This window comes from Dipodomys ordii, unplaced genomic scaffold (assembly GCF_000151885.1).
Source record: "Dipodomys ordii isolate 6190 unplaced genomic scaffold, Dord_2.0 Scaffold14, whole genome shotgun sequence".
Lineage (NCBI taxonomy): Eukaryota > Metazoa > Chordata > Mammalia > Rodentia > Heteromyidae > Dipodomys > Dipodomys ordii.
Window position 1 is genome coordinate 13,696,075 of NW_012267230.1, and position 21,651 is coordinate 13,717,725.

Here is a 21,651-nt window from a genome sequence, read left to right on the forward strand (position 1 = left end):
GGGCCAGAGTGAGGGAGGGCGAAGGTAGGAGCTCTAGAGTAGGCCTTCCTGAGGCTCTGGGCAGAGAGCTGGTTGTGTTCACAGTTGGAGTGTCTTCCCTGGTACTCTCCCAGGCTCCAGGGGCTCGCCAGACCCCACTCCACCCAGACACCAGGTGCTCCCCACAGTGTGAAGCAGCCTGGGGCTGTTCATGGGAAACCTGAGGGCACCTGGGTTAATGGTGGTCCTGGGCTCCCCTGACTTCTGCCACTTGCTCTCTGTGACTGCAGATTTCCTGCCCCATGAGCCCTAGGCTGCCTTGTGCTGGTGGGGCTGATAATGGGCCCAGCCCACCAGGACTGGAAGTTCAAGTAGCCTAGAGCTGTGGCAGGAAAAGACACTTCTGTCTGCTCCACTATATGACAATGTAAGCCAAGGTGTGTTCCCCCCAGGCTGTGACTCTGGAGGAAAACAGCTGCCCCACAACTTGCAGGCTGGGCCTGCTGTCTCCCTTACTATATTGCCCCGCAATATAGTCTTATAATGACAGAGTCTGGAATGACAGCCCCTGGGAAGGTGGCTCAGTGGTAGAGCGCTTGCCTTGCATGCCTGAGACCCTGGGTTTGATTCCTCAGCACCACATAAGAAAAAAGAAAAAAGCCGGAAGTGGCACTGTGGCTCAAGTGGTAGAGCGCTAGCCTTGAGCTAAAGAGCTGAGGGACAGCTCCCAGGCCCAGAGTTCAGGCCCCACGACCGGACCCCCCACACACACACACAAAAAAAAAAAGTTTTTAAAAAGCACCTTAGCATGGTTTTTATTAGAGATGAGAGTCTCACGGACTTTCCTGCCTGGGCTGGCTTTGAACCGAGATCCTCAGGTCTCAGTCTCCTGAGTAGCTAGGATTATAGGCGAGAGCCACCTGTGCCCGGCTCCCCCTGCATCTTCTTTAATCTGTTGGAAAAATGAATTAAATCCATTCATTCTTGGGGTTCAAACAATCTTGCATTCATGGAATAAATCTACCTCGTTCACTGTGAAAAAAAAAAAGCACCTTAGCAAATGTAGTTGCACATGCCTGTAATCCCAGTAATTGGGTAGAAGGATGGCAAGTGTGACATCACCCTGTCTCAGTAACAACAGAGCCATACACAATTGATATGCATCAGGCATGTTGCTAAACACTTAAGCGTTAACACCTATTCTGTGTGGCAGTCATCCAGAAGAGGTCCTGTGGCGGTGTTTTTACAGATAAGGAAACTGAGGCATAGAACTGCTGTATAACTTGTCTTGGGATGTGGTAATGGGAGCAGGGCTGGCTTTCCCCCCATGCAGTCTGACTTTGCTCCTCTGTGGCACTTCAAGTAACCATAACTACAGCGCTGTGGCTAGTTAGTTCAGTGGGTCTCCTCATGTACATATTGCATGGACTTGGGGCTGTAGTGCCCAGCATTGTGTGAGCTGAATACTCACAGTGAAAACAAATGAATGAGCTTGTTCTTCATAATCTGAGAATCATCCGGCCCCTCTGTCAGCTCCTGCCCTGTGGAAGCCTCACATGTTTACTAAATGGAATGAATGAATGAATGAAGTGCAGACCGGTTGGACGGCATCTGGCTTGCCACTTACACAGAGTATTTGTACCCTGAGCCCTTGTGGTCCTTCCTACCCTCTCTGGAGTGTGAAGGGTAGGGCTGGCCAATGCCCTGACCCTTGTCCTTACCGAACAGCCCATTATGTGGAGAGGGGGGCCTGGTTCTCAGGCGCTAGTCCTGATTTCCCGTGCCACTGTGGCTGAATGAGAAGGGAGCAATGAGAAAAGCCCCTTGAAGGACACAGTGGAGCGTTTCCAGCGGTCTCCCACGCTAGGGGCCGCCTCTGTGTGCTGGGGAGGGGGCCCTGGGCCAGCTTCTGGAGGCTGCTTCCCTCCCTCATTGATTCCCAAGGAGATCGTGGGAAGTTCGGAGGAGGCTGGCCATGGTTGGGGTAAGCTATTTTTGGTAACAGGGTCCTTGTCTCAGGCTCCAGGGGCCAGGGTGACTGGAAGGGAGCTGTTAGCATTTCCTCTGGCTCCCTCCACTCCCCCCCTGCCAGGGCCTAGAGGGACAGGGCCACCGCCTGGGATGTGAACTTCCCTTTCCTTCTTGGGGGCCTTAAGTCTTCCCACTGGCAGCTCCAGCACCACAGAGAGCCGTGACGGGTACGGTGTTGCCCTCCCAGGACATCCCCCAGAGCTTGGCCCAGGCCTTCCCTCCTGCCCACGGGCAGCAGCCCTCCTAATCCCAGGATTTGCACGGTGCTTTGCCTGGCAGAGGACCCGCCCTTCCACATGGACTCCTTGCCATGGTTCCAGGGACTGAGTGGCCACATCTTGAGTCCTGCTTACAAATGAGAAAAATGAGTTCCAGGAGGTTGTGGGTCACAGGGTCACACAGCTCTTGGGTGTGAGGGCCGAGGGCCAGAGTTGGAGACCTCCCAGCCAAGTGCTTCCTGTGGGCACCTGCAAAGTGCCAAGCCAGGCCTTGCTGCCAGCCCTCTCAGGGGCCAGACTGAGCCTGGGCCTCATCACCTCTAGCTGTAGCACTGCCCACAGGAATGGGAAGCAGGGTTCTTCCTGTTTACACCCATAGCCTCCAGGGAAAAGACTGGCCTGCTCCCTCCCACTCTGTTGGGTGCTCAGGTGGATGGGTGACAGCAGAACTTTGCAGCTCCAGGCCACTCCAAGGGATCCTTGTCCCCGGCAGGGTTCCTGTTAGCTTAGCTCTATCTCTTGTCTCCTGCAGAGCACTCAGGCCCATGAGAACAGCAGGGAGAGCCAGCTGGTATGGACAGGTTCCAAGGAGTACCTTGTGTCCACTGGATTCAACCAGGTAGTAACTCCTCCAGCATGTGCAGGGCATGGCCAGACAGGCATGTCTGACCCTTCAGGCCCATGCATAAGGGGTGAAGCCATTGGCCATTGGGGGGTGGTGGTGCCTGATGGTCAGTTCCAGGCCTATCCATATACGGCTTGGCTGTGCAGCTGGGTCTTAGAGTCTCAGGAGACTGATGGTGGTGGAAAACTGGCAGATTCCATTTGTAATAGCTAAGCCTGACCCTGGAAGCTGTGTTGGCCCCATAGGGACCAGAGTCCATGGAGGGATCCGCCTCTTGTCCCTTGTCACCTAAGGGTTCTTAAAGGGGCAGGACATGAAAACCCAAACTCTCCCTCCTTGGCATGACTCCCCCTCACTGCCCTGGGGCAGGAGTCTACTGCAAGACTGTGCCCTCAGGCCCTGAGTCCTGGGTGTCCTGGCATGGGGCTGAGGTCAGGCTTCTCTTAAGCTTCTTTATGATCTCCCCCACAGATGCGTGAGCGGGAAGTGAAGTTCTGGGACACCCGGGTCTTCTCCAGTGCCCTGTCTTCCCTCACCCTGGACACTTCACCCAGGTAAGAACTGTGGCATGGTGGGAGACTGGGGGCTACTGGCCCAGATGATGCTCTGAGTCCAGGCCTAGTGTACAAGTGCCTCTGGTGAGGACCCCAATCTAGCCTGTCTGTGAAGCGGGGCCTCGCTGCAATGTGTAGCAGGTGCCCGAGCTGGGCTTTGACGTCTTCAACAAAGAACCCTGGCCTTGCCTTCCAGGAGCCCTAACCTCACCAGCAGTGGGCATGGGGCAGCCCCAGGCAGACAGACTAGCTAGATTCCTTGTTTCCACCTCCTCTCCCCGCTACCCCAGTAGAGTGGCCCTCTGTCACTGGGCAGCTTCATGGGATGGAACTGACAGTAGTGTGCTCTGGGGAAGGGGCTGAGGCTGCAATGTGTGCAGAGATGTGCCTGATGTTGCTGTGGATGTATCTGTGAGGCCGAGGGCCCCAGAATATCTAAGAAAGAGGGCATGGGGCGGTATGAGGACAGACGAACAGGTTTAGAAGTGCTTGTGGCACTTGTGGGTGAGCTTGGACTCTTGTGGTCTGTATAAAGGGCTCACCCAGCTCCTGACATCTGGTGGTCTCCATGTGTCTAGTCTGACTACAAATGAGACTGGTGCCCAGGCAGCATAGGAGGTCCAAGGCACCTTGTCCTTCTACCCTCCCCCCCCCCATTCCCTGGAAGCATATGGAGGAGAGTTTGTAGCAGGGTTCAGCCTACCCCATCAGCTTTGTGCAGAGATGGTCTTGATTCACAGTGGCTCGGAAGCCAGCTACCAGGAGGCCCACAGTGCATTCTGCATTACCATCTGCTTTACAGCCGAGGAAACAGGTTCCAGGAGGCTTAGAGACTTAGTCAGGCGAGGCTGTGGGGTGGAGGCAGGAGCATATGCAACCCCCTGTGCTGAAACCTCTGCCTGTCTCAGCTGTAACTCACGAGGTCCCTCTGCCGCAAGGAGATTGGGAAGTACTGCAGCCAAGAAAAGGACCTTGTTTGGCTGGCTTGTCCATCCTTTTCCTGCTTGGATTTCACAACTGAGGAAACTGAGTCACAGAAGGCCCAGTGGCCTGTCCAATTTTAGAAGCAGCTGGATGGTGTGAGGTGAGAAAGACTGAAGGATCTTCCTTGGATCCTCCAAAACAGCCCTGCACTGGGTCCCTGGCTGAGAGGAGGGGAGTGGACAGGAAGACAGAGATTCTTTGTCCTGTCCTCTAAATCAGGAATAAGACACTGGGGTGCTGGCAAGGCCCCTTGTACAGATGAGTAAGGCAAAGCTGGCTGAGATTTAGGTCTTCCTTGAAACCACATGGCAGGTACGAGGCTAAGGCAGGTTGTCACCACCCTTCTTCCTCTGCTGGCATGGGGCTCAGGACTGGGTTCAGCTGGGCTCCCCTGTCCTGGAGTGGCAGACCTTTCTGGGCCAGATGGCCCCTTCCCTACAAGCCATCAGCAGAGGCCTATGGGATAGTGTAGGCGTGAAGGGCCTGGGCATCAGCAATCCAGTGTGCTTCTGCCTACCACTTCCTGTGTTTCAGGCTCCACCCTTGCTAATGGTGGTGACTGTCTCCCCTCCCCTGCAAGGCAACCCCTGCCAGGCCCTAGTGTGGCCCCTGGAAGAGTTAACGATGCCCAGACCCTACGGTGCCACCAGCCAAGGCTGACCCTGTAATTATAGCAGTTAAGAATAGCCTGGAAGGACCAGTGAGGGCTGGAATTTGTCAAATCACTCCCAGATGGGCAGCTAGGCCAGTGGTCCACCCCTGTCCCCCAGCCCTGACCTTTGCCTCGGTGGCCCAGCATCCTCAGCCAATAAGCTAGGACTCTCCGGCCTCTGTGAAGCCAGCAGATGCCAAGGATGCATGCTAGCCTCCCAGCTGTTCTGAGAGATGGTGGGTTCTCTGGAAGCAAGAGCCCCTGTGAGTGGAGATGGAACGTGCTCAGGGCGTCGGCTGTGGGCACAGCCATGGGGGAAGGTTGGCAGCCGTGTCCACCCAGTCGCCGCTGCTCTCTTCGGTTTTACAGATTTTCCATCTTGGTTTGAGCAGAACAGCATGTGCTTTTAAGAGCTGCAGGGGCCACAGGTCAAGCTCAAACTCCTCCCCCATCCTCTCCCAGGGCCTCAGTCATGTTCCCATCTCTGTCCTCTTGTCATTCGTGCCTACAGAGGAGCACATCTCGTTGGGGAGAAGGGGTGACTGGAAGCCAGGCCAGCCTCAGGCCATGTGGAAGGGTCAGGCTGCCGTCCTAAGAGGGTTGTCCAGAACTTTACGTGCCAGGCCCTGTAATGTGGGAGGAGAATGAGAGGGACTGGCAGAGCCAGAGCAGCTCATGCTCTGCCATGTCATGCAGGCACACCTGTCTCAGATGCTCTCCTCCTGGGTGACGGGCCCGAGAGAGTGCAGCCATGACAGTGCCCCATCCCCTGTACCGGCAGGGGTGAGCAGGGTACCCCCACTGTAGTCCGGGGAGCACATGTTAGGGTTCTGTCCCTCTTGTTCAGAGCAGGCTGTTTCAGCTCTGTTTTTCTGTAAAGTGAGCTGTTAGTCATGGAACAAGTAAAGCCCTCACAACACGGTGTGGGACAGGAAGGACCTGGTGATTGTGGGTTACTGCCTCCTCCCGTCTGCCCTGATCCCTGGCCTGAAGTTGGCGCCATTGCCCTGGGTAGGGGCTGCATCTTGGCTTCATCCTCTCAGGATGGGGGCGCTCTGAGTACCTTTCTCTGGATCCTGCCACCCCACCCCCCTGCTATTCCTTTAGGCCAGGTTTGCTTTTGCAGTGAAAACATTTACTCAGCAGCCACTGTCTCCGGCAACAGCCCACAGGCCCACAAAGGGCCCTTTGACAGGACTGCGGGGAGGGGGGAGGACATGGACGCTGCCCTAATAGGACCCAGGCTTACAGGAAATCCACCTGGGCTGCTGCCGCCACTGCTGCCGCCGCCACCACCTCCGCCTCAGGAGGAAGGGGCCCATTGCCACCACCCACTACCCTCGTGACCCGCCGCCACCTCCCTCTTCAAGCCAGAACCCTCAGCAGCCGCTAATTGAATCCAGAGCCTCGCGTGGCCAAGCCTGACTCGGTGCTGACATCAACACCCCAAGCCACAGGGTCTGGTCTCCAGGCCTGGCTGGGCCCCCTCCTTCCCACTGGGAGGTGAGGCTCAGAGCCAGGGCCATGACCTAAGGAGGACATCGGTGTGGGGCCTCCAGTTCACTTTAGGTTTTGCTGAACCTCTCCTTTACCCCTCTTCTACCTTCCCCCAAGAACAAGAGGAAGAGCTGTGTATCCATCAGTCTAAGCTCCCCATCCCCAGACAGGCCATAGCTGTCTTCCACATCTGTGGCCCTGTCCTCTCTTCTCCAGCCTGCAGTCTTTCTGGAAAACACCCCTAAACTCCTAGGAGTCCCAGAACAGTTGAGCACTTCCCTCGTACAGGGGCTCTATGGAGCCATTGAGACTAGCCCTATCTGCAGTGCAGACGGAGCCCCTGGCCCTTTCCTGTATCAGCTGCAGATCTGGCTCGGCCCCTCCCTTTTGCCCATCAGGGTCTTTGGCTTGTCGATCTGTGCTTCCCCACTCCAAAGCCCTTCTGTACAGCTGGGGTAGACACAGCAGGATTTTTCTGCTGAGCCTATACCAAGGGTAGAGGAGCAGCAGAGGGAATTGGAGCCACGTTCCTACCTGGCCAGCCTAGGACTCTTCAGAAGGTTCTGGAGGCTCCCTGAGCCCAGGACCAGCCATAAAGTCCTGGAATGAGAAAGTGTAAGGTACCCATTCTCTAGGGAAGTTAATGAATTTCCCATTGAATCCACTGAGGAGGGGATGGCTTCCCTTGGGGGTACTCTATATGCTGCATCTGCTATGAGCCATTCCCATCCTTACCACAGACGCTGGTGTGGATGAGGCTGTCCTAACTAGACCCCTTTCCTGAGACTGAGGCAGCCCATCGCACCCAGGCCTCAGCCTCATGTCGGGCCAAGACCCTGAGAGAGAGGGTCACCCTTCTGGGGAGGTCCATGACAGTTTGCCAAACCCAGGCCTGGAGCTTGCTAGGGAGAATGGATCTGGAGCTTGCTGGGGAGAGTGGATCTGGAGCTTGCTGGGGAGAGTGGATCTGGAGCTTGCTGGGGAGAGTGGATCTGGAGCTTGCTGGGGAGAATGGATCTGGATCTTGCTGGGGAGAGTGGATCTGCTGGGGGGTTTTGTGTTTTTGTGGGGCTTTCTTTGTTGTTGTTTTTTTGTTTTGTTTTGGTCAATCATGGCGCGTGAACTCTGTGCTCTGTCCCTCAGCTCTTCAGCTCAAGGCCAGAGCTCTACCACTTGAGCCACAGCGCCACTTCTGGTTTTCTGATGGTTTATTAGAGATAAAGAGTTTCTTGGACTTTCCTGCCCAAGCTGGCTCTGAACAGTGATCCTCAGATCTCAGCCTCCTGAGTAGCTAGGATTACAGGCCTGAGCCACTGGCACCTGGTGAGTTTTTTTTTTCTGTTGGTTGTGGGGCTTAAACTCAGAGCCTGGGTACTTACCGTCCCTGAGCCTCATTGTGCTCAAGACTAGCACTCTACCACTTGAGCCACAGCGCCACTTCCAGTTTTTGAGCGGTTAATTGGAGATAAAGAGTCTCACAGGGACTTTTCTGCCCAGGCCAGCTGCGATCCTCAGATCTCAGCCTCCTGAGTAGCTAGGATTACAGGCGTGAGCCACTAGTGCCCGGTGGGCTCTGGTTCTTTACGCGCTCCATACACCCAACCCATGTATGCACCCCTGCTTGAGTCCAAGACATTCACTCCATTTTATCCTTTATTTTCTTACAAAAGGCCTTCATGTCATCGTTTGTCTTACAAAAACCAAAGTCTTTGTCACTGAGTTTGAAAAACATTTTCCCAACATAAATGGGAAAGGATCTTTTATAAATATATTCTAAAAAAATGGAACTGAAGCAAATCCACACGTGCCCAGAGCACCTTCCCTTCCAGTTTCCTGTACTTCTAGGGCCAAGGCCAGGGCCAAAGGGCCCGCTCCACGACTCCTTTCTGGGGGCTTCCTTCACTGGCCCCCAGTCTCCATGGTCAGCTGCGGGGAGCCTGGAAAGGCCCGGGCCGCGTTACCAGCACACGGCAGGACCCACATGCCCTGGCATTGCACTATGCAGAAGACAGCAGTCGCCGTCCTGTACACACTTGGGCTGGGGCTACCAGAATTCATTGCCTGGGCTGCAGCAGCTCACAAATGAGTACACTTAGCCCAGAGAGGGACAGAGGCTAACCGTGGTCACACAGCCCCATCCCACATATGTCCCGGTGATACATGCTAAGAACTCACTATGGCAACAAGAGGGTGCTGGCTGCTCCATCTGGCTTAGATGTAGCACTTAGCAGGGACAGCCCCTTGGAGGCTGGGCCCCGAATAGCCCATGAGTGGGAATTCACACTCAGGTCCACCTGGCAGGGCATCCCCACTGTCCTCAGTAGCCTTGGGGCCTGGCTCCAAGGGGGCTTTCACCCCCTCCAGCTCCAGGGGCCCAGCCCCTGGTCCCACCTGCCCTTTGCCCTGAGCTGCAGCTGCTACGGCCCGTCCCCGCCGCACACAGTAAGCTGCCCCTGCGGCAGCCAGCGCAGCCAGGAGCACAGCGGCCAGGGCGGGTGCAATGAGGAGGGGCAGGTTGCCCTCACGGGCCTGGGTGACAGGGGCGTGGTTCGACCGGACCGCTGGGGGTGTGCGGGCCTCTCCGCAGGCCTCCTCGCCTCCTGGCAGCCGTCCGAGCCCTAGGGGTGTGACGCAGATGGAGTAGGTGGCATTGGGCTGCAGCTGAGTGACGGTGTATTCTGCCAGCGAGGCAGGCAGCCGCAGGGTCACCAGTCGCTTGTCAGGGCCCGACAGGTTGCGGTAGGTGAGGCGGAGGCTCCTGAGCTGCACGGTGCTGCCCTGCAGGTAGCGCTGCAGCCCCACGCGCAGGGAGGTGGGGCTCACTGGTTCAACACCAAGGGGCAGGGGCCGTGGGGGCCCTGGTGTGGCCTGTGGAGTGGGGCTGGGCTGCACCGCCTGCCCTACTCGGCTCTCGCAGTACAGGCCTGTGACACCCTCGGGGCACAGGCATTCCAGGTGGTGCGCTGCCCCGAGGCGGCAGGTGCCTCCATTGAGGCAGGTGGACACAGGGCAGTCCCGGGGCCGGGGAATAGGCTCCATCGTCGTCGGCAGGGCAGTGGGCGGCAGGCTGGGGGCTTCCGTGACTGGCGCGGCGGGGCTGAGCCAGGTCGGGACTGGGCTAGAAGGCAAGGGTGTGGGCTCCCCTGCCTCAGTCCTTGTGGTGGGCACCGTGGCTGTAGTGGTGGTGGCGGGGCAGCCGAAGTCCGCATAGTCCAGCTCTAGCAGCAGCCGGCCAGCATTCTTTGGTGGAAAGTGACAGCGAGTCTCCTCAGGGCTGGTCAGCGTGATGTGGTTCTCTCGCACCCAGGGCCCAAACCAGCTCAAGGAGCATACACAGTTGAAGGGGTTCCGGGCTGCTGCCAGGAGGCGCAGTCGGGGGAAAAGGTGGGAGAGGTCACTGGGCAGGGCCTGCAGGCTCAGGTTGCTCAGGTCCAGCTCCTGTAGGGCAGCCAGACCCGCCAGGTCCTCGGGCCGCAGCTGAGCGATGCGAGTGTTGCCAGCGAGCCGCAGGCGTGTCAGGCCCCGCAAGCCTCGGATCACAGACGGCAGGCGCTCCAGCTGGTTGTCAGACACATCCAGGTCGTGGAGGTTGCGCAGGCGGCCAAAGAGCCCCTCGTCCAGCTGCTGCAGCCCCAGACCGGCCAGCCGCAGCGCCTCCACATTGGCGGTGTCCAGGACACCAGGCTCCAGGGCCAAGAAGCTGTTGTGGCTGAGGTCAAGCAGCAGCAGGCGGGGCAGTCGAAGCGGGGGTAGTGTCCGAAGCTCGTTGTCCTGCAGCTTGAGCTCCAAGAGGTGGTCAAGAGCATCAAAGGCGCCTGGCTGGATGTGGCGGATGCGGTTCTTGCCCAGGTATAGGCGTTCGAGTCGCCGCAGGCCGCGGAAGGTCTCGTTGGTAATCTCGCGCAGTTTGTTGGCAGTCAGGTCCAGGTTGCTGAGGTTGACGAGCGGCTGGAAGATGCTGCCGGGTAAGCTGGCGATCTGGTTCTGTGACAGGTCTAGGAGCTGTAGATCTGGCAGGCTGGCAAAGCTGCCCGGGTCGAGCGTGGTGATGCCGTTCTCGAAGATGTACAGGCCTACTGTGTCAGGCGGCACGTCTCTGGGCACCGTGCTCCCCTGGCGGGCAGTGCAGAAGACAGTCTGTGGCTGGTTGCACTGGCAGCCAGATGGGCAGCCCTGCACCTTGGGCTCCAGGGCCAGCAGTAGGAAGAGCAGCAGGGGCGGCGGAAGGCGGCTCCTGGAGCGCATCTTCTGTCCCTGTGTGCAGAGTGGTCGTGAGTCAGGGCCTCGAGGGCAGCTACGCCAAGAGGGCCAGAAGGGGATTTACCACTCCCTGCCCCCAAATGCAAGAGCCAGCACTATGAGTCAGGTCCCCAGTGCCCCCTGGCCAGTTCCTGGCCCATCCCCATTACTCCCTCATCATGTGATTTTTATCCTTATGGTGTCAGCTATCAGGAGCAGGCAGTGGGCTGAACAAGACCAGCAGCGACTAGCACATGGATGGACTGATAGCTTCTGGGTACTCAGTGACCACACACCATTTCCCCGGGCTGAGCTCAGGCGCTCCTGCTGACGGCGGTGGACAGGGAAGGGGGCAAACCAGGGAAGAAGAGGAGTCATGTGTCCTGGAGCAGCAACCCCTCCTTACAGCAAGCGTCTGGAGAGACGGGGCGGGCAGGCGGCCCAGGCGCGTAAGCAGAGAAGCTGGCTGCCCTGGGCCGCTGGCCCCTGCGCCACGCTCTGTGTCCCTCCCTCCTCAGAGTGGGGAGAGACCGCAGCAGGAAGACTTCACATGGAAACTATGGGATCGGTGTTTTTCCACTTGTGCAGTCAGACCTGCCCAGGACGGGGGCTGCGAGCCACCAGGATGTGGCCAGTGGCAAGGCTCCTGAAGGCGGGGCGGAGGGTGACTGCAGTCTTTGGCAGGTGCCCCTCTCCTGAGAAGGGCGGAAGGAGGGAGGAAGGTTTCCTCTTCATACTCCCCCACCTCCAGGTCATGATGATACAGTCCTCATGACCTCAGGCCTGGCTCTTGCTAGGCAGGCTCTCATAGCATGATGATAGAAACTGGAAGGCTCAGGCAGGGGACGCTGGTGTGGGGTGGTGGCTAGAGGCAGTGCCAAGCTTAACAAGCCCTGCAGTCTCGTTCCTCTTAAGTTACCATAGCTGCTGTGGGCAGAAGACGAGCAGCAGCTACCTCTCAGCGGTGACAGTGCCTGCTCTTGCCACATGCCAACACTGTAAGGCACGCAGACACCACTGGTTACCATTCCCAGGTGTCAGGAAAGGGGGCCCTTCGAGGAGCCAGGGAGACTGAGCTAGAGCTCGAGATGTTAGCTATCTATCCCAGGGCAGGGCCCCACACGCTCCCCGTGAAGGAGACACTTAGACCTGGATTGAGCTGCTTCCTAGCTGGATCCTCCTGAGAGGAGATAGGTCCAGATAGGTCCAGGCTCTCCTGGGAGAGCCTTGGGGCCGCGCCACATGCTCTGGCAAAGCCCTTACCCTGTGCCCCAGAGGTTCCCAAGCCCTGTATAGGGTGCCAGCCCGTCCCTAGGCAGACAGACCTACCTAGTGGCAAGTGCCCCCTCCCCCTCCAGGCGCCTGCTGCTCACACAAGGGTCTTTTGTTGCTGGAGCTTAGGCCTCCCCTCCCCCTCCATGGCCATGGCAGGTAACACGACCCCCACCCAGCCTTCCTGTGCCCTACTGCCTGCTCCCTCAGGCACAAGGAGGAGGAGGAGGAGGAGGTGACAGGCAGGAATGGGGGTTAACCAGGACAGTTGGGTCTCTGGGGTCTTGAACCAAGTCTAGGTGAAGGAGGAGACTTTGTTGCTCAGGTTGGGCCTACCCTTCCACCAGAATTGTCTCCCCCAGGACCCTGCAGCCTGAACGTCCTTGCTCACTAACAATGATGAACACTGTGTAGAGGCTACCTGGGAGAGTTCTTATCTGACCCTTCAAGTGCCCCCCCCCAGATGCCCTCCAGGAGTCTATGCAGACACCTCACTGAGGCCAAGGCTCTGTCTGACTGGACTCCACGGTTTCCAGCAACCTTATAACTTATCTCCGCTGAGGGAACTTCTCTACCCGGTCTTACCCTCAGCATCAGGTAAAGCAGGTACCAGAGCCCAAAAGAGCAGTGGGTGGGGCCTGGCTTGTGGATGTGGACTTCAACTGACCTCCAGACACCCATGTCTTTGTGAGGCTGGGGTGCCCTCTGAATGAGCCTTCTCACAGTCCAGTGGGAGGAGACCCTGCATGTGGCCAGCCTGGCCAGAGTACACCTCTGTGGGCCTTGTGTACGGTCATGGTTAACAGTCCTTGCTCCAGACAGGTGTCCTGGCACCCAGAGATGTCAGGCTGTGAGACCACAACCAGTGGCCTGACTGTCACTACCTTAGTTTCCTTCGTATGTCCTGCAGGACAAGGCGGCCATGAGCTAGGGAAATGTTTCCCACTCTAATCTGTTGGGCCTATCTGGATATACCATGTTTACCTGGCTGGCAGGTGAGCTATGGAACATGTGTCTGAGTTGGTAAGAGAGGGGGCTGGGTCTGGAGGGGCTAGTGTCCTGGACGAAGTTTGGAGACTCCACAGAAAGCAGCTAACCATTCCCCCAGGATTCAGAGTGATATCCTTGGTCTGAGCCTAGCCTCACCCCACTCAACAAGGGGAGACTAAGGCAGGAGTTGATACTAGGGTCTCTGGAAACCCACTTGAGTTTACAAGCCACAGGCTGGTAGATAGGGGGCTCCACCATAGGTTTCCTGGCACCAAAAGCAGACTGGGAAACCCCTGGAAGAAACCTGGCCAGAGCAAAGGCTGATCATGAAGAGGGACAGCAGGGGATAGGCAAATCCCCAAGCCTGGTGTGGGAAGCCTGCTCCCTTCACCCTCTGCAGTCGTCCTATTTTGTAATATTGTTTGACTTTAAACATTAAGTTCCTTTTAGCAAGTTTGTAAGAGATGTTCCACTGGTCTGAGGGTGCTGAATCTGCTGTGTGCGCATGTGGGGGTTGGCACCGCCATGCTGTCCAGTGATTACATCTGGCTCCAACAGGGGCAGGGCCTTGGCTTTGATATCTGATCCTGGAGCTGAGCCAGGGAGGGGAGACCTTTCCTTCTGCAAAGGGTGTTCAGAGTTCTGGAGCAGCAGGGCAACGGGGAGGGGAGTAAGGGGAGGCCTGGCCCCATCTTAGGGTAGTATTGAGGCCAGATACTGAGGCCCGGGCTCTCCAGCACACAGCATATTCAGAATGGGGTATGACCGACAAGCTTCTCAGCCAGCTGGCAAGATAGTCTTGCCACAAAGCCCACCTCAGCCCCCATCTGTGCCGTGGGGGCTGGTCACAGGGCCTGCTCCTCGGGATGGCTTAGTTTGCACTAAGAGTATTTGCCAAGAGGTCAGTAAACATGAGCTACCGAGGATGTAAATGGGGAGCCCTGCCTGCCTCCTAGGGAGAGACCACCATGGAAGAAGGGGCTATACAACACTTCCATACCCACAGGGCCCAGGGGCCCTGCGGAGCCTCATGCTGAGGCTGCCTTCTATTCTCAGGGTGGTAGGGAAATGGAGGTGGGGTGCCCTTAGTCATATAAAAGGGTGTGCGGGGTGAGCTGTCCTTTGGCCAGCCCCTTGTAGCATATGACCTCTAGGAGGGGCTCTGTGTGTAAGGGTGTCTGTCATCTCAGCTCTCAGGGGAACCCAGAGCGCCCCACGCCCTGAGTGTGCTATACACGTGTGGGTACCCCTCATACACATGCTCCCAGGACAGGCAGAGACAGGAAAGAGGCTGGGGTAGAACCCAGGCGTTTGGGTGGCCATATCAGCTGTGAGACCAGCCCATCTCCCTGCTGCCCGGGAAGGCCATGTGCCCAGCTGGGTGAAGGAGGACTGAGTCCACACACACCCTCCTGTGCCAGCCACTTCAGAAAAGGTGCGGGGAGAGGGGGGGCGAAATGGGCCCTGTGGGCCTGCCCTGTGGCTCCGGGCCTCTACCTCCTGGTGCTGGCCCGCCCAGCACTGCACTGGGCCAAGCCTGGCAGCAGCCCAGACTCAGGAGTCTGCCAATGCCCCCCCCACCCCCCAGGCAGGCGGGACTGTGCCGGCAGCCAGAACTGCTGGCTCTGGTTTCGCTGACGTGTCCGACGAGGCTCAGGGCCCCGCTTGGGTCCACCCCATCTACCCCCTTCCCTGGGACACAGCAGCCCCTGGCCCAGCAGTGCTGAGAGGTCAGGGTTTTCTGTCCTGAGTCGTCACAGGGCCTTAAGTCTCTCTAAGACCACCCCAGCTAGTGATTAAACTATAGAGGATCCCAGGTAGGCTTTGCTCATTTTCCCTGCTTTGTGACTTTACCCTAACTCCCTGCCCTCTCTGAGCCCCCACTTCCACTTGAAGCCCTTAGGGGTTGCAGGTCAGGATCACCCAGAAATGTTTTTTAAAATCCTTACTCCCTAAAAGACCACTTAAATAAGAACTTCCCAGGTAAGGTCCAGGCAGCATTGGGAAAACTCCTCTGGCAAATGCTCTTTATCAGAGAGTGGCCAAGGGAATAACTAGGACCGCAGGTTCTGGATCCCAGAGCAGGTGTAGACAAGCTGGCAGCTTCTTCCCCCCTCCCAGGAAGAGGCTGGCCTGGCCACTGCCAGACCTGTCAGCCCACAACAGGAAGACCAGTGACTAAGACCAGTCCCTGGGCTACGTGAGCCCTCAGGGTGGCAGGACAGGCCGTCTCAGTCAGGAGAGGTGCCACTTATTGGGCAGGGACATCTGTGGCCCCAGGAGCTATGCAGTGGCTGCTGCCCAACTAGAAGTGGGCCAGTCCAGATGCCACTGTCAACACAGGGCAGGTGTGATGCCACCAAGGGCTGGGCCCAGATGCAAGGCCTCCTCACTGCCCTGTCCCCACCCAAGGCCAAGCACTTATTAAGATTCCAACCTTACAATTAACCTTGAGTTTGCCAGAACACTACCTTAGTCACCAAGAAAGGCCCCCAACCTGGGCCCAGGAATCTAAGAAGAAAATGGTCCTGTGGGAGGAGGGGTCTTTCTTACATTTACCAGAGCCCATTAACCACACAGAGATCTGGCCACTCTATGGGAGAAATGACCCTTCCTAGGAGTCTATGGACTTGTCGATGGGTAGGTGGGCCTTGATCATTGAGCCACAATGCTGCTGCCCACAGCCATCACTGCTACCGTGCTACTGAGGCCAGAGGCCAGCAGAGCCCTAGCCTGCCCCAGCTCCATCTCAGTGCAAGCCGGCTCCCTCCTTCCTCCTTAATGAAATCTCTCAGGCAGCCTCCAGGAATGTCAGAGCCTTATTGCATTCCCCAGGAGGAGTCTGCTGGGGGGTGGAGGGCTGTCCCTAACCTTCCAGGAGAAATGGCCCTTTGCCTGTCCCCACCCCCCACCCCCAAACCGAGGTGGCTTGAGGGAGCCTCCTCCAGCCTCCTCACACCCAGGGAGGCTGGAATGAGGAAAAGCGGGGGAGGCCTGTGGGCCTGGACAGCAGCAGGCTGAGGGGTTGGGGAAAGCAAGCCGGCTGACTCTGGAATGTGAAAAGCGATAAAAAGGAAGGAGGCTGAGCCCCCGCCCCTCACACTGCACACCGATTCCCCAAGCACCCCTGCCTGCCCCAAACACAGCCCTGCTTCAGTCACGCGCACAGACACACGCCCACACCAGACACACGCCCACTGGGCTGCGTTCCTGCACACACACACACACACACAAAACCCTCATACCCTCCCCCTTCTCCAAGAACTCACGCAAATTCCATAGCAGTGAGGGGAGCTGGTTTTCTTGGCAATACACAGCCTTGGGCTCCCCAGCTCAGGGAGAGGCGCCGAGGGGGCTCTGGGAGGGGTCACTAACCCCCTTGCCATGAGCTCAGGACCTGCCAGAGGTCAAGGATGCTTCTGTGGACAGCCTTTGTCCGCTTTGGGCTGCCGAGATGGGCAGGATAGCCCTTGCTATCCTGTTCCAGAGGCTGTCCACTTATAAGCCTCAATGAGGACTTCACTCTCTGCCTAGGACTTATCCTAGTTCCCCCACGGCTGTAGGTGAGAGTATCAGTAATAAAAGCTGAAACGGTGGGCATCTCCCTAACTCCAGGCCGTCTGCCAGACCTAGCTAGGCACTGTCTGAGGGGATCCAGCACAGAGCCCCACCTCCCCCATTTTTAGAGTGTAAGGAGAGAAGTGTCACATCGAAAAATGTCTGGGACACAGGCCCCTCTACCCCCAGATGACCCTCCGGCCCCCCAGGTTTCAGGTGGCTGTTCTAATGGACTTGCACAAGGCTGGGGGAGGTGGGACGGACAGTGCCCAGGCCCTGGAGGCTGGCATGTGTGCTCCTGGGTCCTTTCCCTCCCTTGACCGGGAGAGGCTAGATAATGGTCTGGAGGGAATCCAGCTGGGCTGCTCATTACCAGAGCCCTCTTCCTGCCTCTGACACTCTGTTTACAGAAGCCTAGGGGGCTGATTCCCCCTGGGAGAAGACAGTAAACTCTTCGGGACTGCTCTCCCATCCCCCCACCAGCCTGTCCCAGCTCTGTTGGGCTCTGCCAACAGCTGGGCCCATACTGGACTTCATTGCCCTCCTGGAGGATGCCAGCCCGGCCACTCCTGTTGCCGGCAACACCGAAAGTCTAGCCTAACAGGAAAGGATCTTCAGGATTTAGGCCTGTTCTTGGTTTTAGCTTCCGGTGCCTCTCTCTGAACCTGTGCAGAAGACCAGCAGAGAAGACACCTGGACCTGGGGGCCCATCCTGCCCTGCAGACTCCACCCCTGGGCTTCCAGCAGAAGTGGTCAGCGACCCTGGTGTGGTAACCGTTAACAAATGGGGAGGAAGCAGAATGGTTGGCACCAATCAGCTGGCCTGCCAGTGACCACAGGGAACCTCGGCAGTCCTCAGGCCCTAGAACTGCCAGCCCAGGGACACAAAAGACTAGGCTGGCTATAGGCCATTAAGTTCGCAGCCCAAGCACAGCCCTCCCCCCTCCCTGGCAGAGGCAGAGATGCAGAAATGGGGTGCCCTGTTGTCTGGAGCACTGGCTAGCCAAGGTGCCTCCCCCACCTCGGGGTGTGGGGTGGGGAGACCCATCAGCCACCCCGCCACAGCCCCCCTGCATGTGTGACAAGACCCAGAGGGGGGACACCCCCCGCCCCGCCGGAGGGAAAAGTAAGCGAAGACTATGGCTGGGTCATCCCCTGAAAGGGGTTTGATTCATAAAACTGGTCGTGCCGGAGGGCGGGCCGGCCGTGGGAGGAGGAAGCGAGGGAGGGGGTGTTTATTTTGTCTGCTCGCGGCCACTGAACCATGAACACGCGCGCACCCAGGCCAGCCGTGGGGGGCGTCGCCCCGGGACCGCCATGGGCGGGGACGCGGGGACCGTGCGAGGCCGGGGACCGCCATCCACCCCGGGGTGCGGGGGCGCGCGGTGCGGGTCTGCGCGCGCACGCTGGGTGCACGGAGCCCACCAGACCCGTTCTCGCCCGCAGCCTCCCTACTCCCCGTCTCCCAAATACTCACCGGCTGGCGGTGGCGGCCGAGGGAGCCGGTAGGGGCGGGCCGCGGCCTCAGTCCTTGGCGACCGGCCGGGCCCTGAGAGGTCCGGGGTCCCGGGGTCCCGAGGCAGCGGCGTCCCCGTCTCCCCCGCCCCGGGCTTGGGCTCTGGAGTCGGCTCGCAGGAGGCGGGTCGGGCCTTAAGAGTGGGGGGCGTGGCTGTGGTGGGGGCGTGGTCCGTCGGCAAGGGGCGTGGCTCCTCCCCATTGGCTGGGACGGGGCGGGGCCTGTGGTCATCCGCCCACTCCTCCGCCGAGGCGCCTTGGACCGTTCTGGTCTCATCTTCACCCTGTCACACCCCGGCCTGGTCCAGGAGAGACTTCACCCCACTGGTGGGAGTCAGAAGGCCTGGGCTCAACTCTGCCTCTAGTTTACTATGTGACATTAAGCTTTTCGCATTAAAAGCAAGCAAATACCAACAGCAAGTTAGAAACCACATGCCTCTGAGTCACCGGACAAGGTGAAGGTAGATGCAAGGAGTGGACCCCGGGGCCTGTGGGGCCTACGAGAGGCAGGGGTATGGCAGTCGGTGGGCTGGGATAAGGGCTTAGTTCCCATGACCAGTCTAGCCTGCCAGCGCTAAAGACTTTTCAAGACAATCCAAAATCCAGATTTTGAGGCACAGCCTCTCAATGTGAGTATTGTTAGCCGCTAATCCCAATTTCAAACACTCCTTCCAGGAGCTGCTTACATACGACCTCCTTAAAACTGGGGTCCTAGCCTCAGGACAGAACAAGCTGGAGCCCTTCCCCACATTTTAGATGGAGGACAGATATGGAAAGGGAAGTGGCCATGCGCCCAAGGCCCCAACAGCTACTGGCAGTTTCCAGTCCAGAATGTGCCAGAGGTGGGGGTTAGGGTGGGGGGATTGGGTACTTCTGTAGCTGTGGATGGGGCTTGTGTTTCAGTTCACTATGGCCTTTGATTGGCTAAGAGGGATGGGTGCCAGGGGGTGGACTAGTCCAGAAAAATCCCCTGGCTTGGAGGATTCCAGGAAAATGCTCTGTCCTCCTCCCCCTCCATGTTTGTGGTCAGAGTCATGCCTCAGAGCCTTTGGGGACCCAGGTCAGCAAATGAGCTTCCGGACACCATACCCCCTTCTGCCTGGGCCACAGCCAAGGCCTTTGGCTAGGCCATGCCAGTTGGTCCCTGGAGGCCCCTGCCTCCAGAAAGCAGGATGGTCTTGTGTCCTCTTGTTGTAGGGCCTAAGCAGCGTCAAACTGTGACAGTCACCTTTTAGATGTCTCCCCTTGGCCCTTTGGCCTCCACAGGGTCCTCTCTCCAGGACAGATGGTGCTCATCGTCACATATATTCTTGTGTCATGGGTGTTTGCACGGCCTGTGAACCTCTGTTCTTGAGCAGAGCTCACTGCTGAATGTGTTTCGTTTGGCCCACATAGCAGGTTAAAACTTTGAGGGCGCTGCCAGCATTGAAAAATCAGGTGGTTTTGTACTAAAATGGGACTTCCCAGCTTGCCTCGGACAGGAAGTCTCAGCCGGGGTTGAGTGGCAACCCCTTCTGGCCAAGGCCTGGGCAGCTTAGAGGTCACTCTGACCCCCACCTCCCCTGTTTTCTCACACTGGGCTCTCCACTCAGCCAGCTTCCTGCTGGCTCAGAAGCATGTGCGTTCAGTGCTATGTGACTTCGGGGCAGACTGTCCCTGAGCCTTCATTGCACCATGAGTCCTCAGAGGCCCTGGAGAATATTCCACTGATGACCCACAGGAGTGATGTCCCAGGCTCCAGCCTGATATTCTCCAGGCCTCAAAGCCATTTGCCTCTGTTGCCAGTTGCTCAAATGTACTCCCTACGTAAGGTGTCCCCTGCCCTGATCCCAGGCCATAGGCTCATGTGAGTCTCCTAACCCTCCAGAGACTCCTGGGTAGCCTCCAAGAAACCTCCCCAGCTTTCCCAATCTGTAGATCACAGGAGATCTGGGAGAACTGGCAGCATTATGAGGGACAAAAGCCCCTCTTGTTGGTCCATCCTCTTAACTTGAGCTGAAGGCTAGGGGCCGATGTGAGCTCTCGGGCTTCTAAGACTTGGAGTCAGGGTCAGAGGCCTTGGAGATGGAAGGCCCAGCAGTGGGTGAGGCACAGGCACTGCTCCTTACCGTCTCTGGCTCTCTGCCAGGCCACAATGCACTGCCTGCATTCCAGACGCAGACCTAGGTTGGCTGTCTTCATGAGGCCTGCCCGTGCCAGATCTTGGCCAACTCTTGGCACTGGATGTCATGACCCCATTTTCCAGTGCACGCTGTGCCATGGACAGGAGGATGCTCCTGCCTGGCAGAGCTGCCCAGATGGCTCTGCCTGAGGCAAGGAGGACTGGCCTGACCTGTCAGAGGAGCCAGCCCTGCTGGCTGGGCCTTTCTGCCCCCGCATCCCGAGTGCCTGAGTCAATGGGCAGGGGCTGATGCGGCATAGTGTGGGGTGGGCAGGGAAGCCGTCCATGGCCCAGTAGAATCCTCAAGACTCATCCTGGTCTCACCTAGGCAGCAGAGGGCCGCCCCCCCCCCCCCCCCCCCCCCCGCCCTCATGCGTCCCTTGTTCTCAGCCTTGACCCTGGGTCCCATGTTTCCTCCTGTCCTACTCTTCCTACCTGAACCCATCCAGTGCAGCCTCTGATCAGTGACACCCTGGTCCTACCCCCCCCCCTTTGCATAAAACGTGCCATCAGGGACCCGTGATAAAACTCACTAGAGAGCTTGTCTGGAATGCACAGGGTTGGCCCTCAGCACCCCAAAACAACCTCAGCTTTTGTTGCTCAATCTCCCAATAAAGTCAGAACTCCCCCATTCTAGTAGAACACACGCCCCTCCACCTGTTGTTGTCACAGCCCAGGTCACCAGGAATGTATCACTCTTCCTGCCCTGAGTGGCTTTGCATCCACCCACCACAGGACCCTTATACATGCTGCTCTTATTGGAACTGTGGCCTCTTGGATTTTTCTCCTAACATTGGGACCATAGGGAAAGATTTCTCCTGAGCGGCCCAGCCAAGGCTCAGTCATCCTGTCCCCCCATATTGAGATTCATTGTGGGAGTGTGTCTGCCCCTATGAGGCAATGAATTCCTTATAGACAGACAGGTTTCTGTTGGGGTCACCTCAGATCACTCTAGCAGGCTGAGCAGGAGGCTAGATGCACAATAACTAGTCAAGACATGACTTTTTTTTTTTTTTGTCGGCCATGGGGCTTGAACTCTGGGCTTGGGCACTGTCCTTGTGCTCTTCAGCTCAAGGCGAGCACTCTACCACTTGAGACACAGCGCCACTTCTGGTTTTCTAGTGCTTGAGTGAAGATAAGAGTCTCACAGACTTTCCTGCCCAGGCTGGCTTTGAACCTTGATTCTCAGATCTCAGCCTCCTGAATAACTAGGATGACAGGTGTGAGCCACTGGCGCCCAGCTTATAAACGTTCTTTAAGAAATGGATGTGAGTTAGAGGCCTCTAGGAGCTACTGCGGGGACCGGATGCCAACCCACTGGTTCCAGCTCAGTGTGGGATGTGCCCAGGCTACACATCATCTCTGTGCCGCAGCAG

The 21,651-nt window shown here is 57.8% G+C and overlaps 2 protein-coding genes across 3 annotated transcripts in view; one reads left to right on the forward strand and one right to left on the reverse strand.

The window, feature by feature from the left end:
* Positions 1-21,651, forward strand: part of LOC105982112 (mitochondrial import inner membrane translocase subunit TIM16) — a 60,090-nt gene that overhangs the window by 18,980 nt on the left and 19,459 nt on the right. For both annotated transcript variants that reach the window (XM_013011559.1, XM_013011561.1), the window contains exons 8-9: positions 2,761-2,847; positions 3,325-3,407. In XM_013011559.1, the coding sequence (XP_012867013.1) occupies positions 2,761-2,847; positions 3,325-3,407 (170 nt within the window). The remainder of the gene's footprint in view (positions 1-2,760; positions 2,848-3,324; positions 3,408-21,651) is intronic.
* On the reverse strand, positions 8,181-18,202 carry Vasn (vasorin). Its single transcript, XM_013011562.1, has 2 exons — positions 18,077-18,202; positions 8,181-10,794 (listed from the first exon to the last, which is right to left on the reverse strand). The coding sequence occupies exon 2, from the start codon at positions 10,783-10,785 to the stop codon at positions 8,752-8,754; it is 2,034 nt and encodes a 677-aa protein (XP_012867016.1). The 5' UTR covers positions 10,786-10,794; positions 18,077-18,202; the 3' UTR covers positions 8,181-8,751.

Coding starts and splice junctions, on each gene's coding strand:
- Vasn (XM_013011562.1), bottom strand. CDS start 10,785: ATGCGCTCCAGGAGCCGCCTTCCGCCGCCCCTGCTGCTCTTCCTACTG.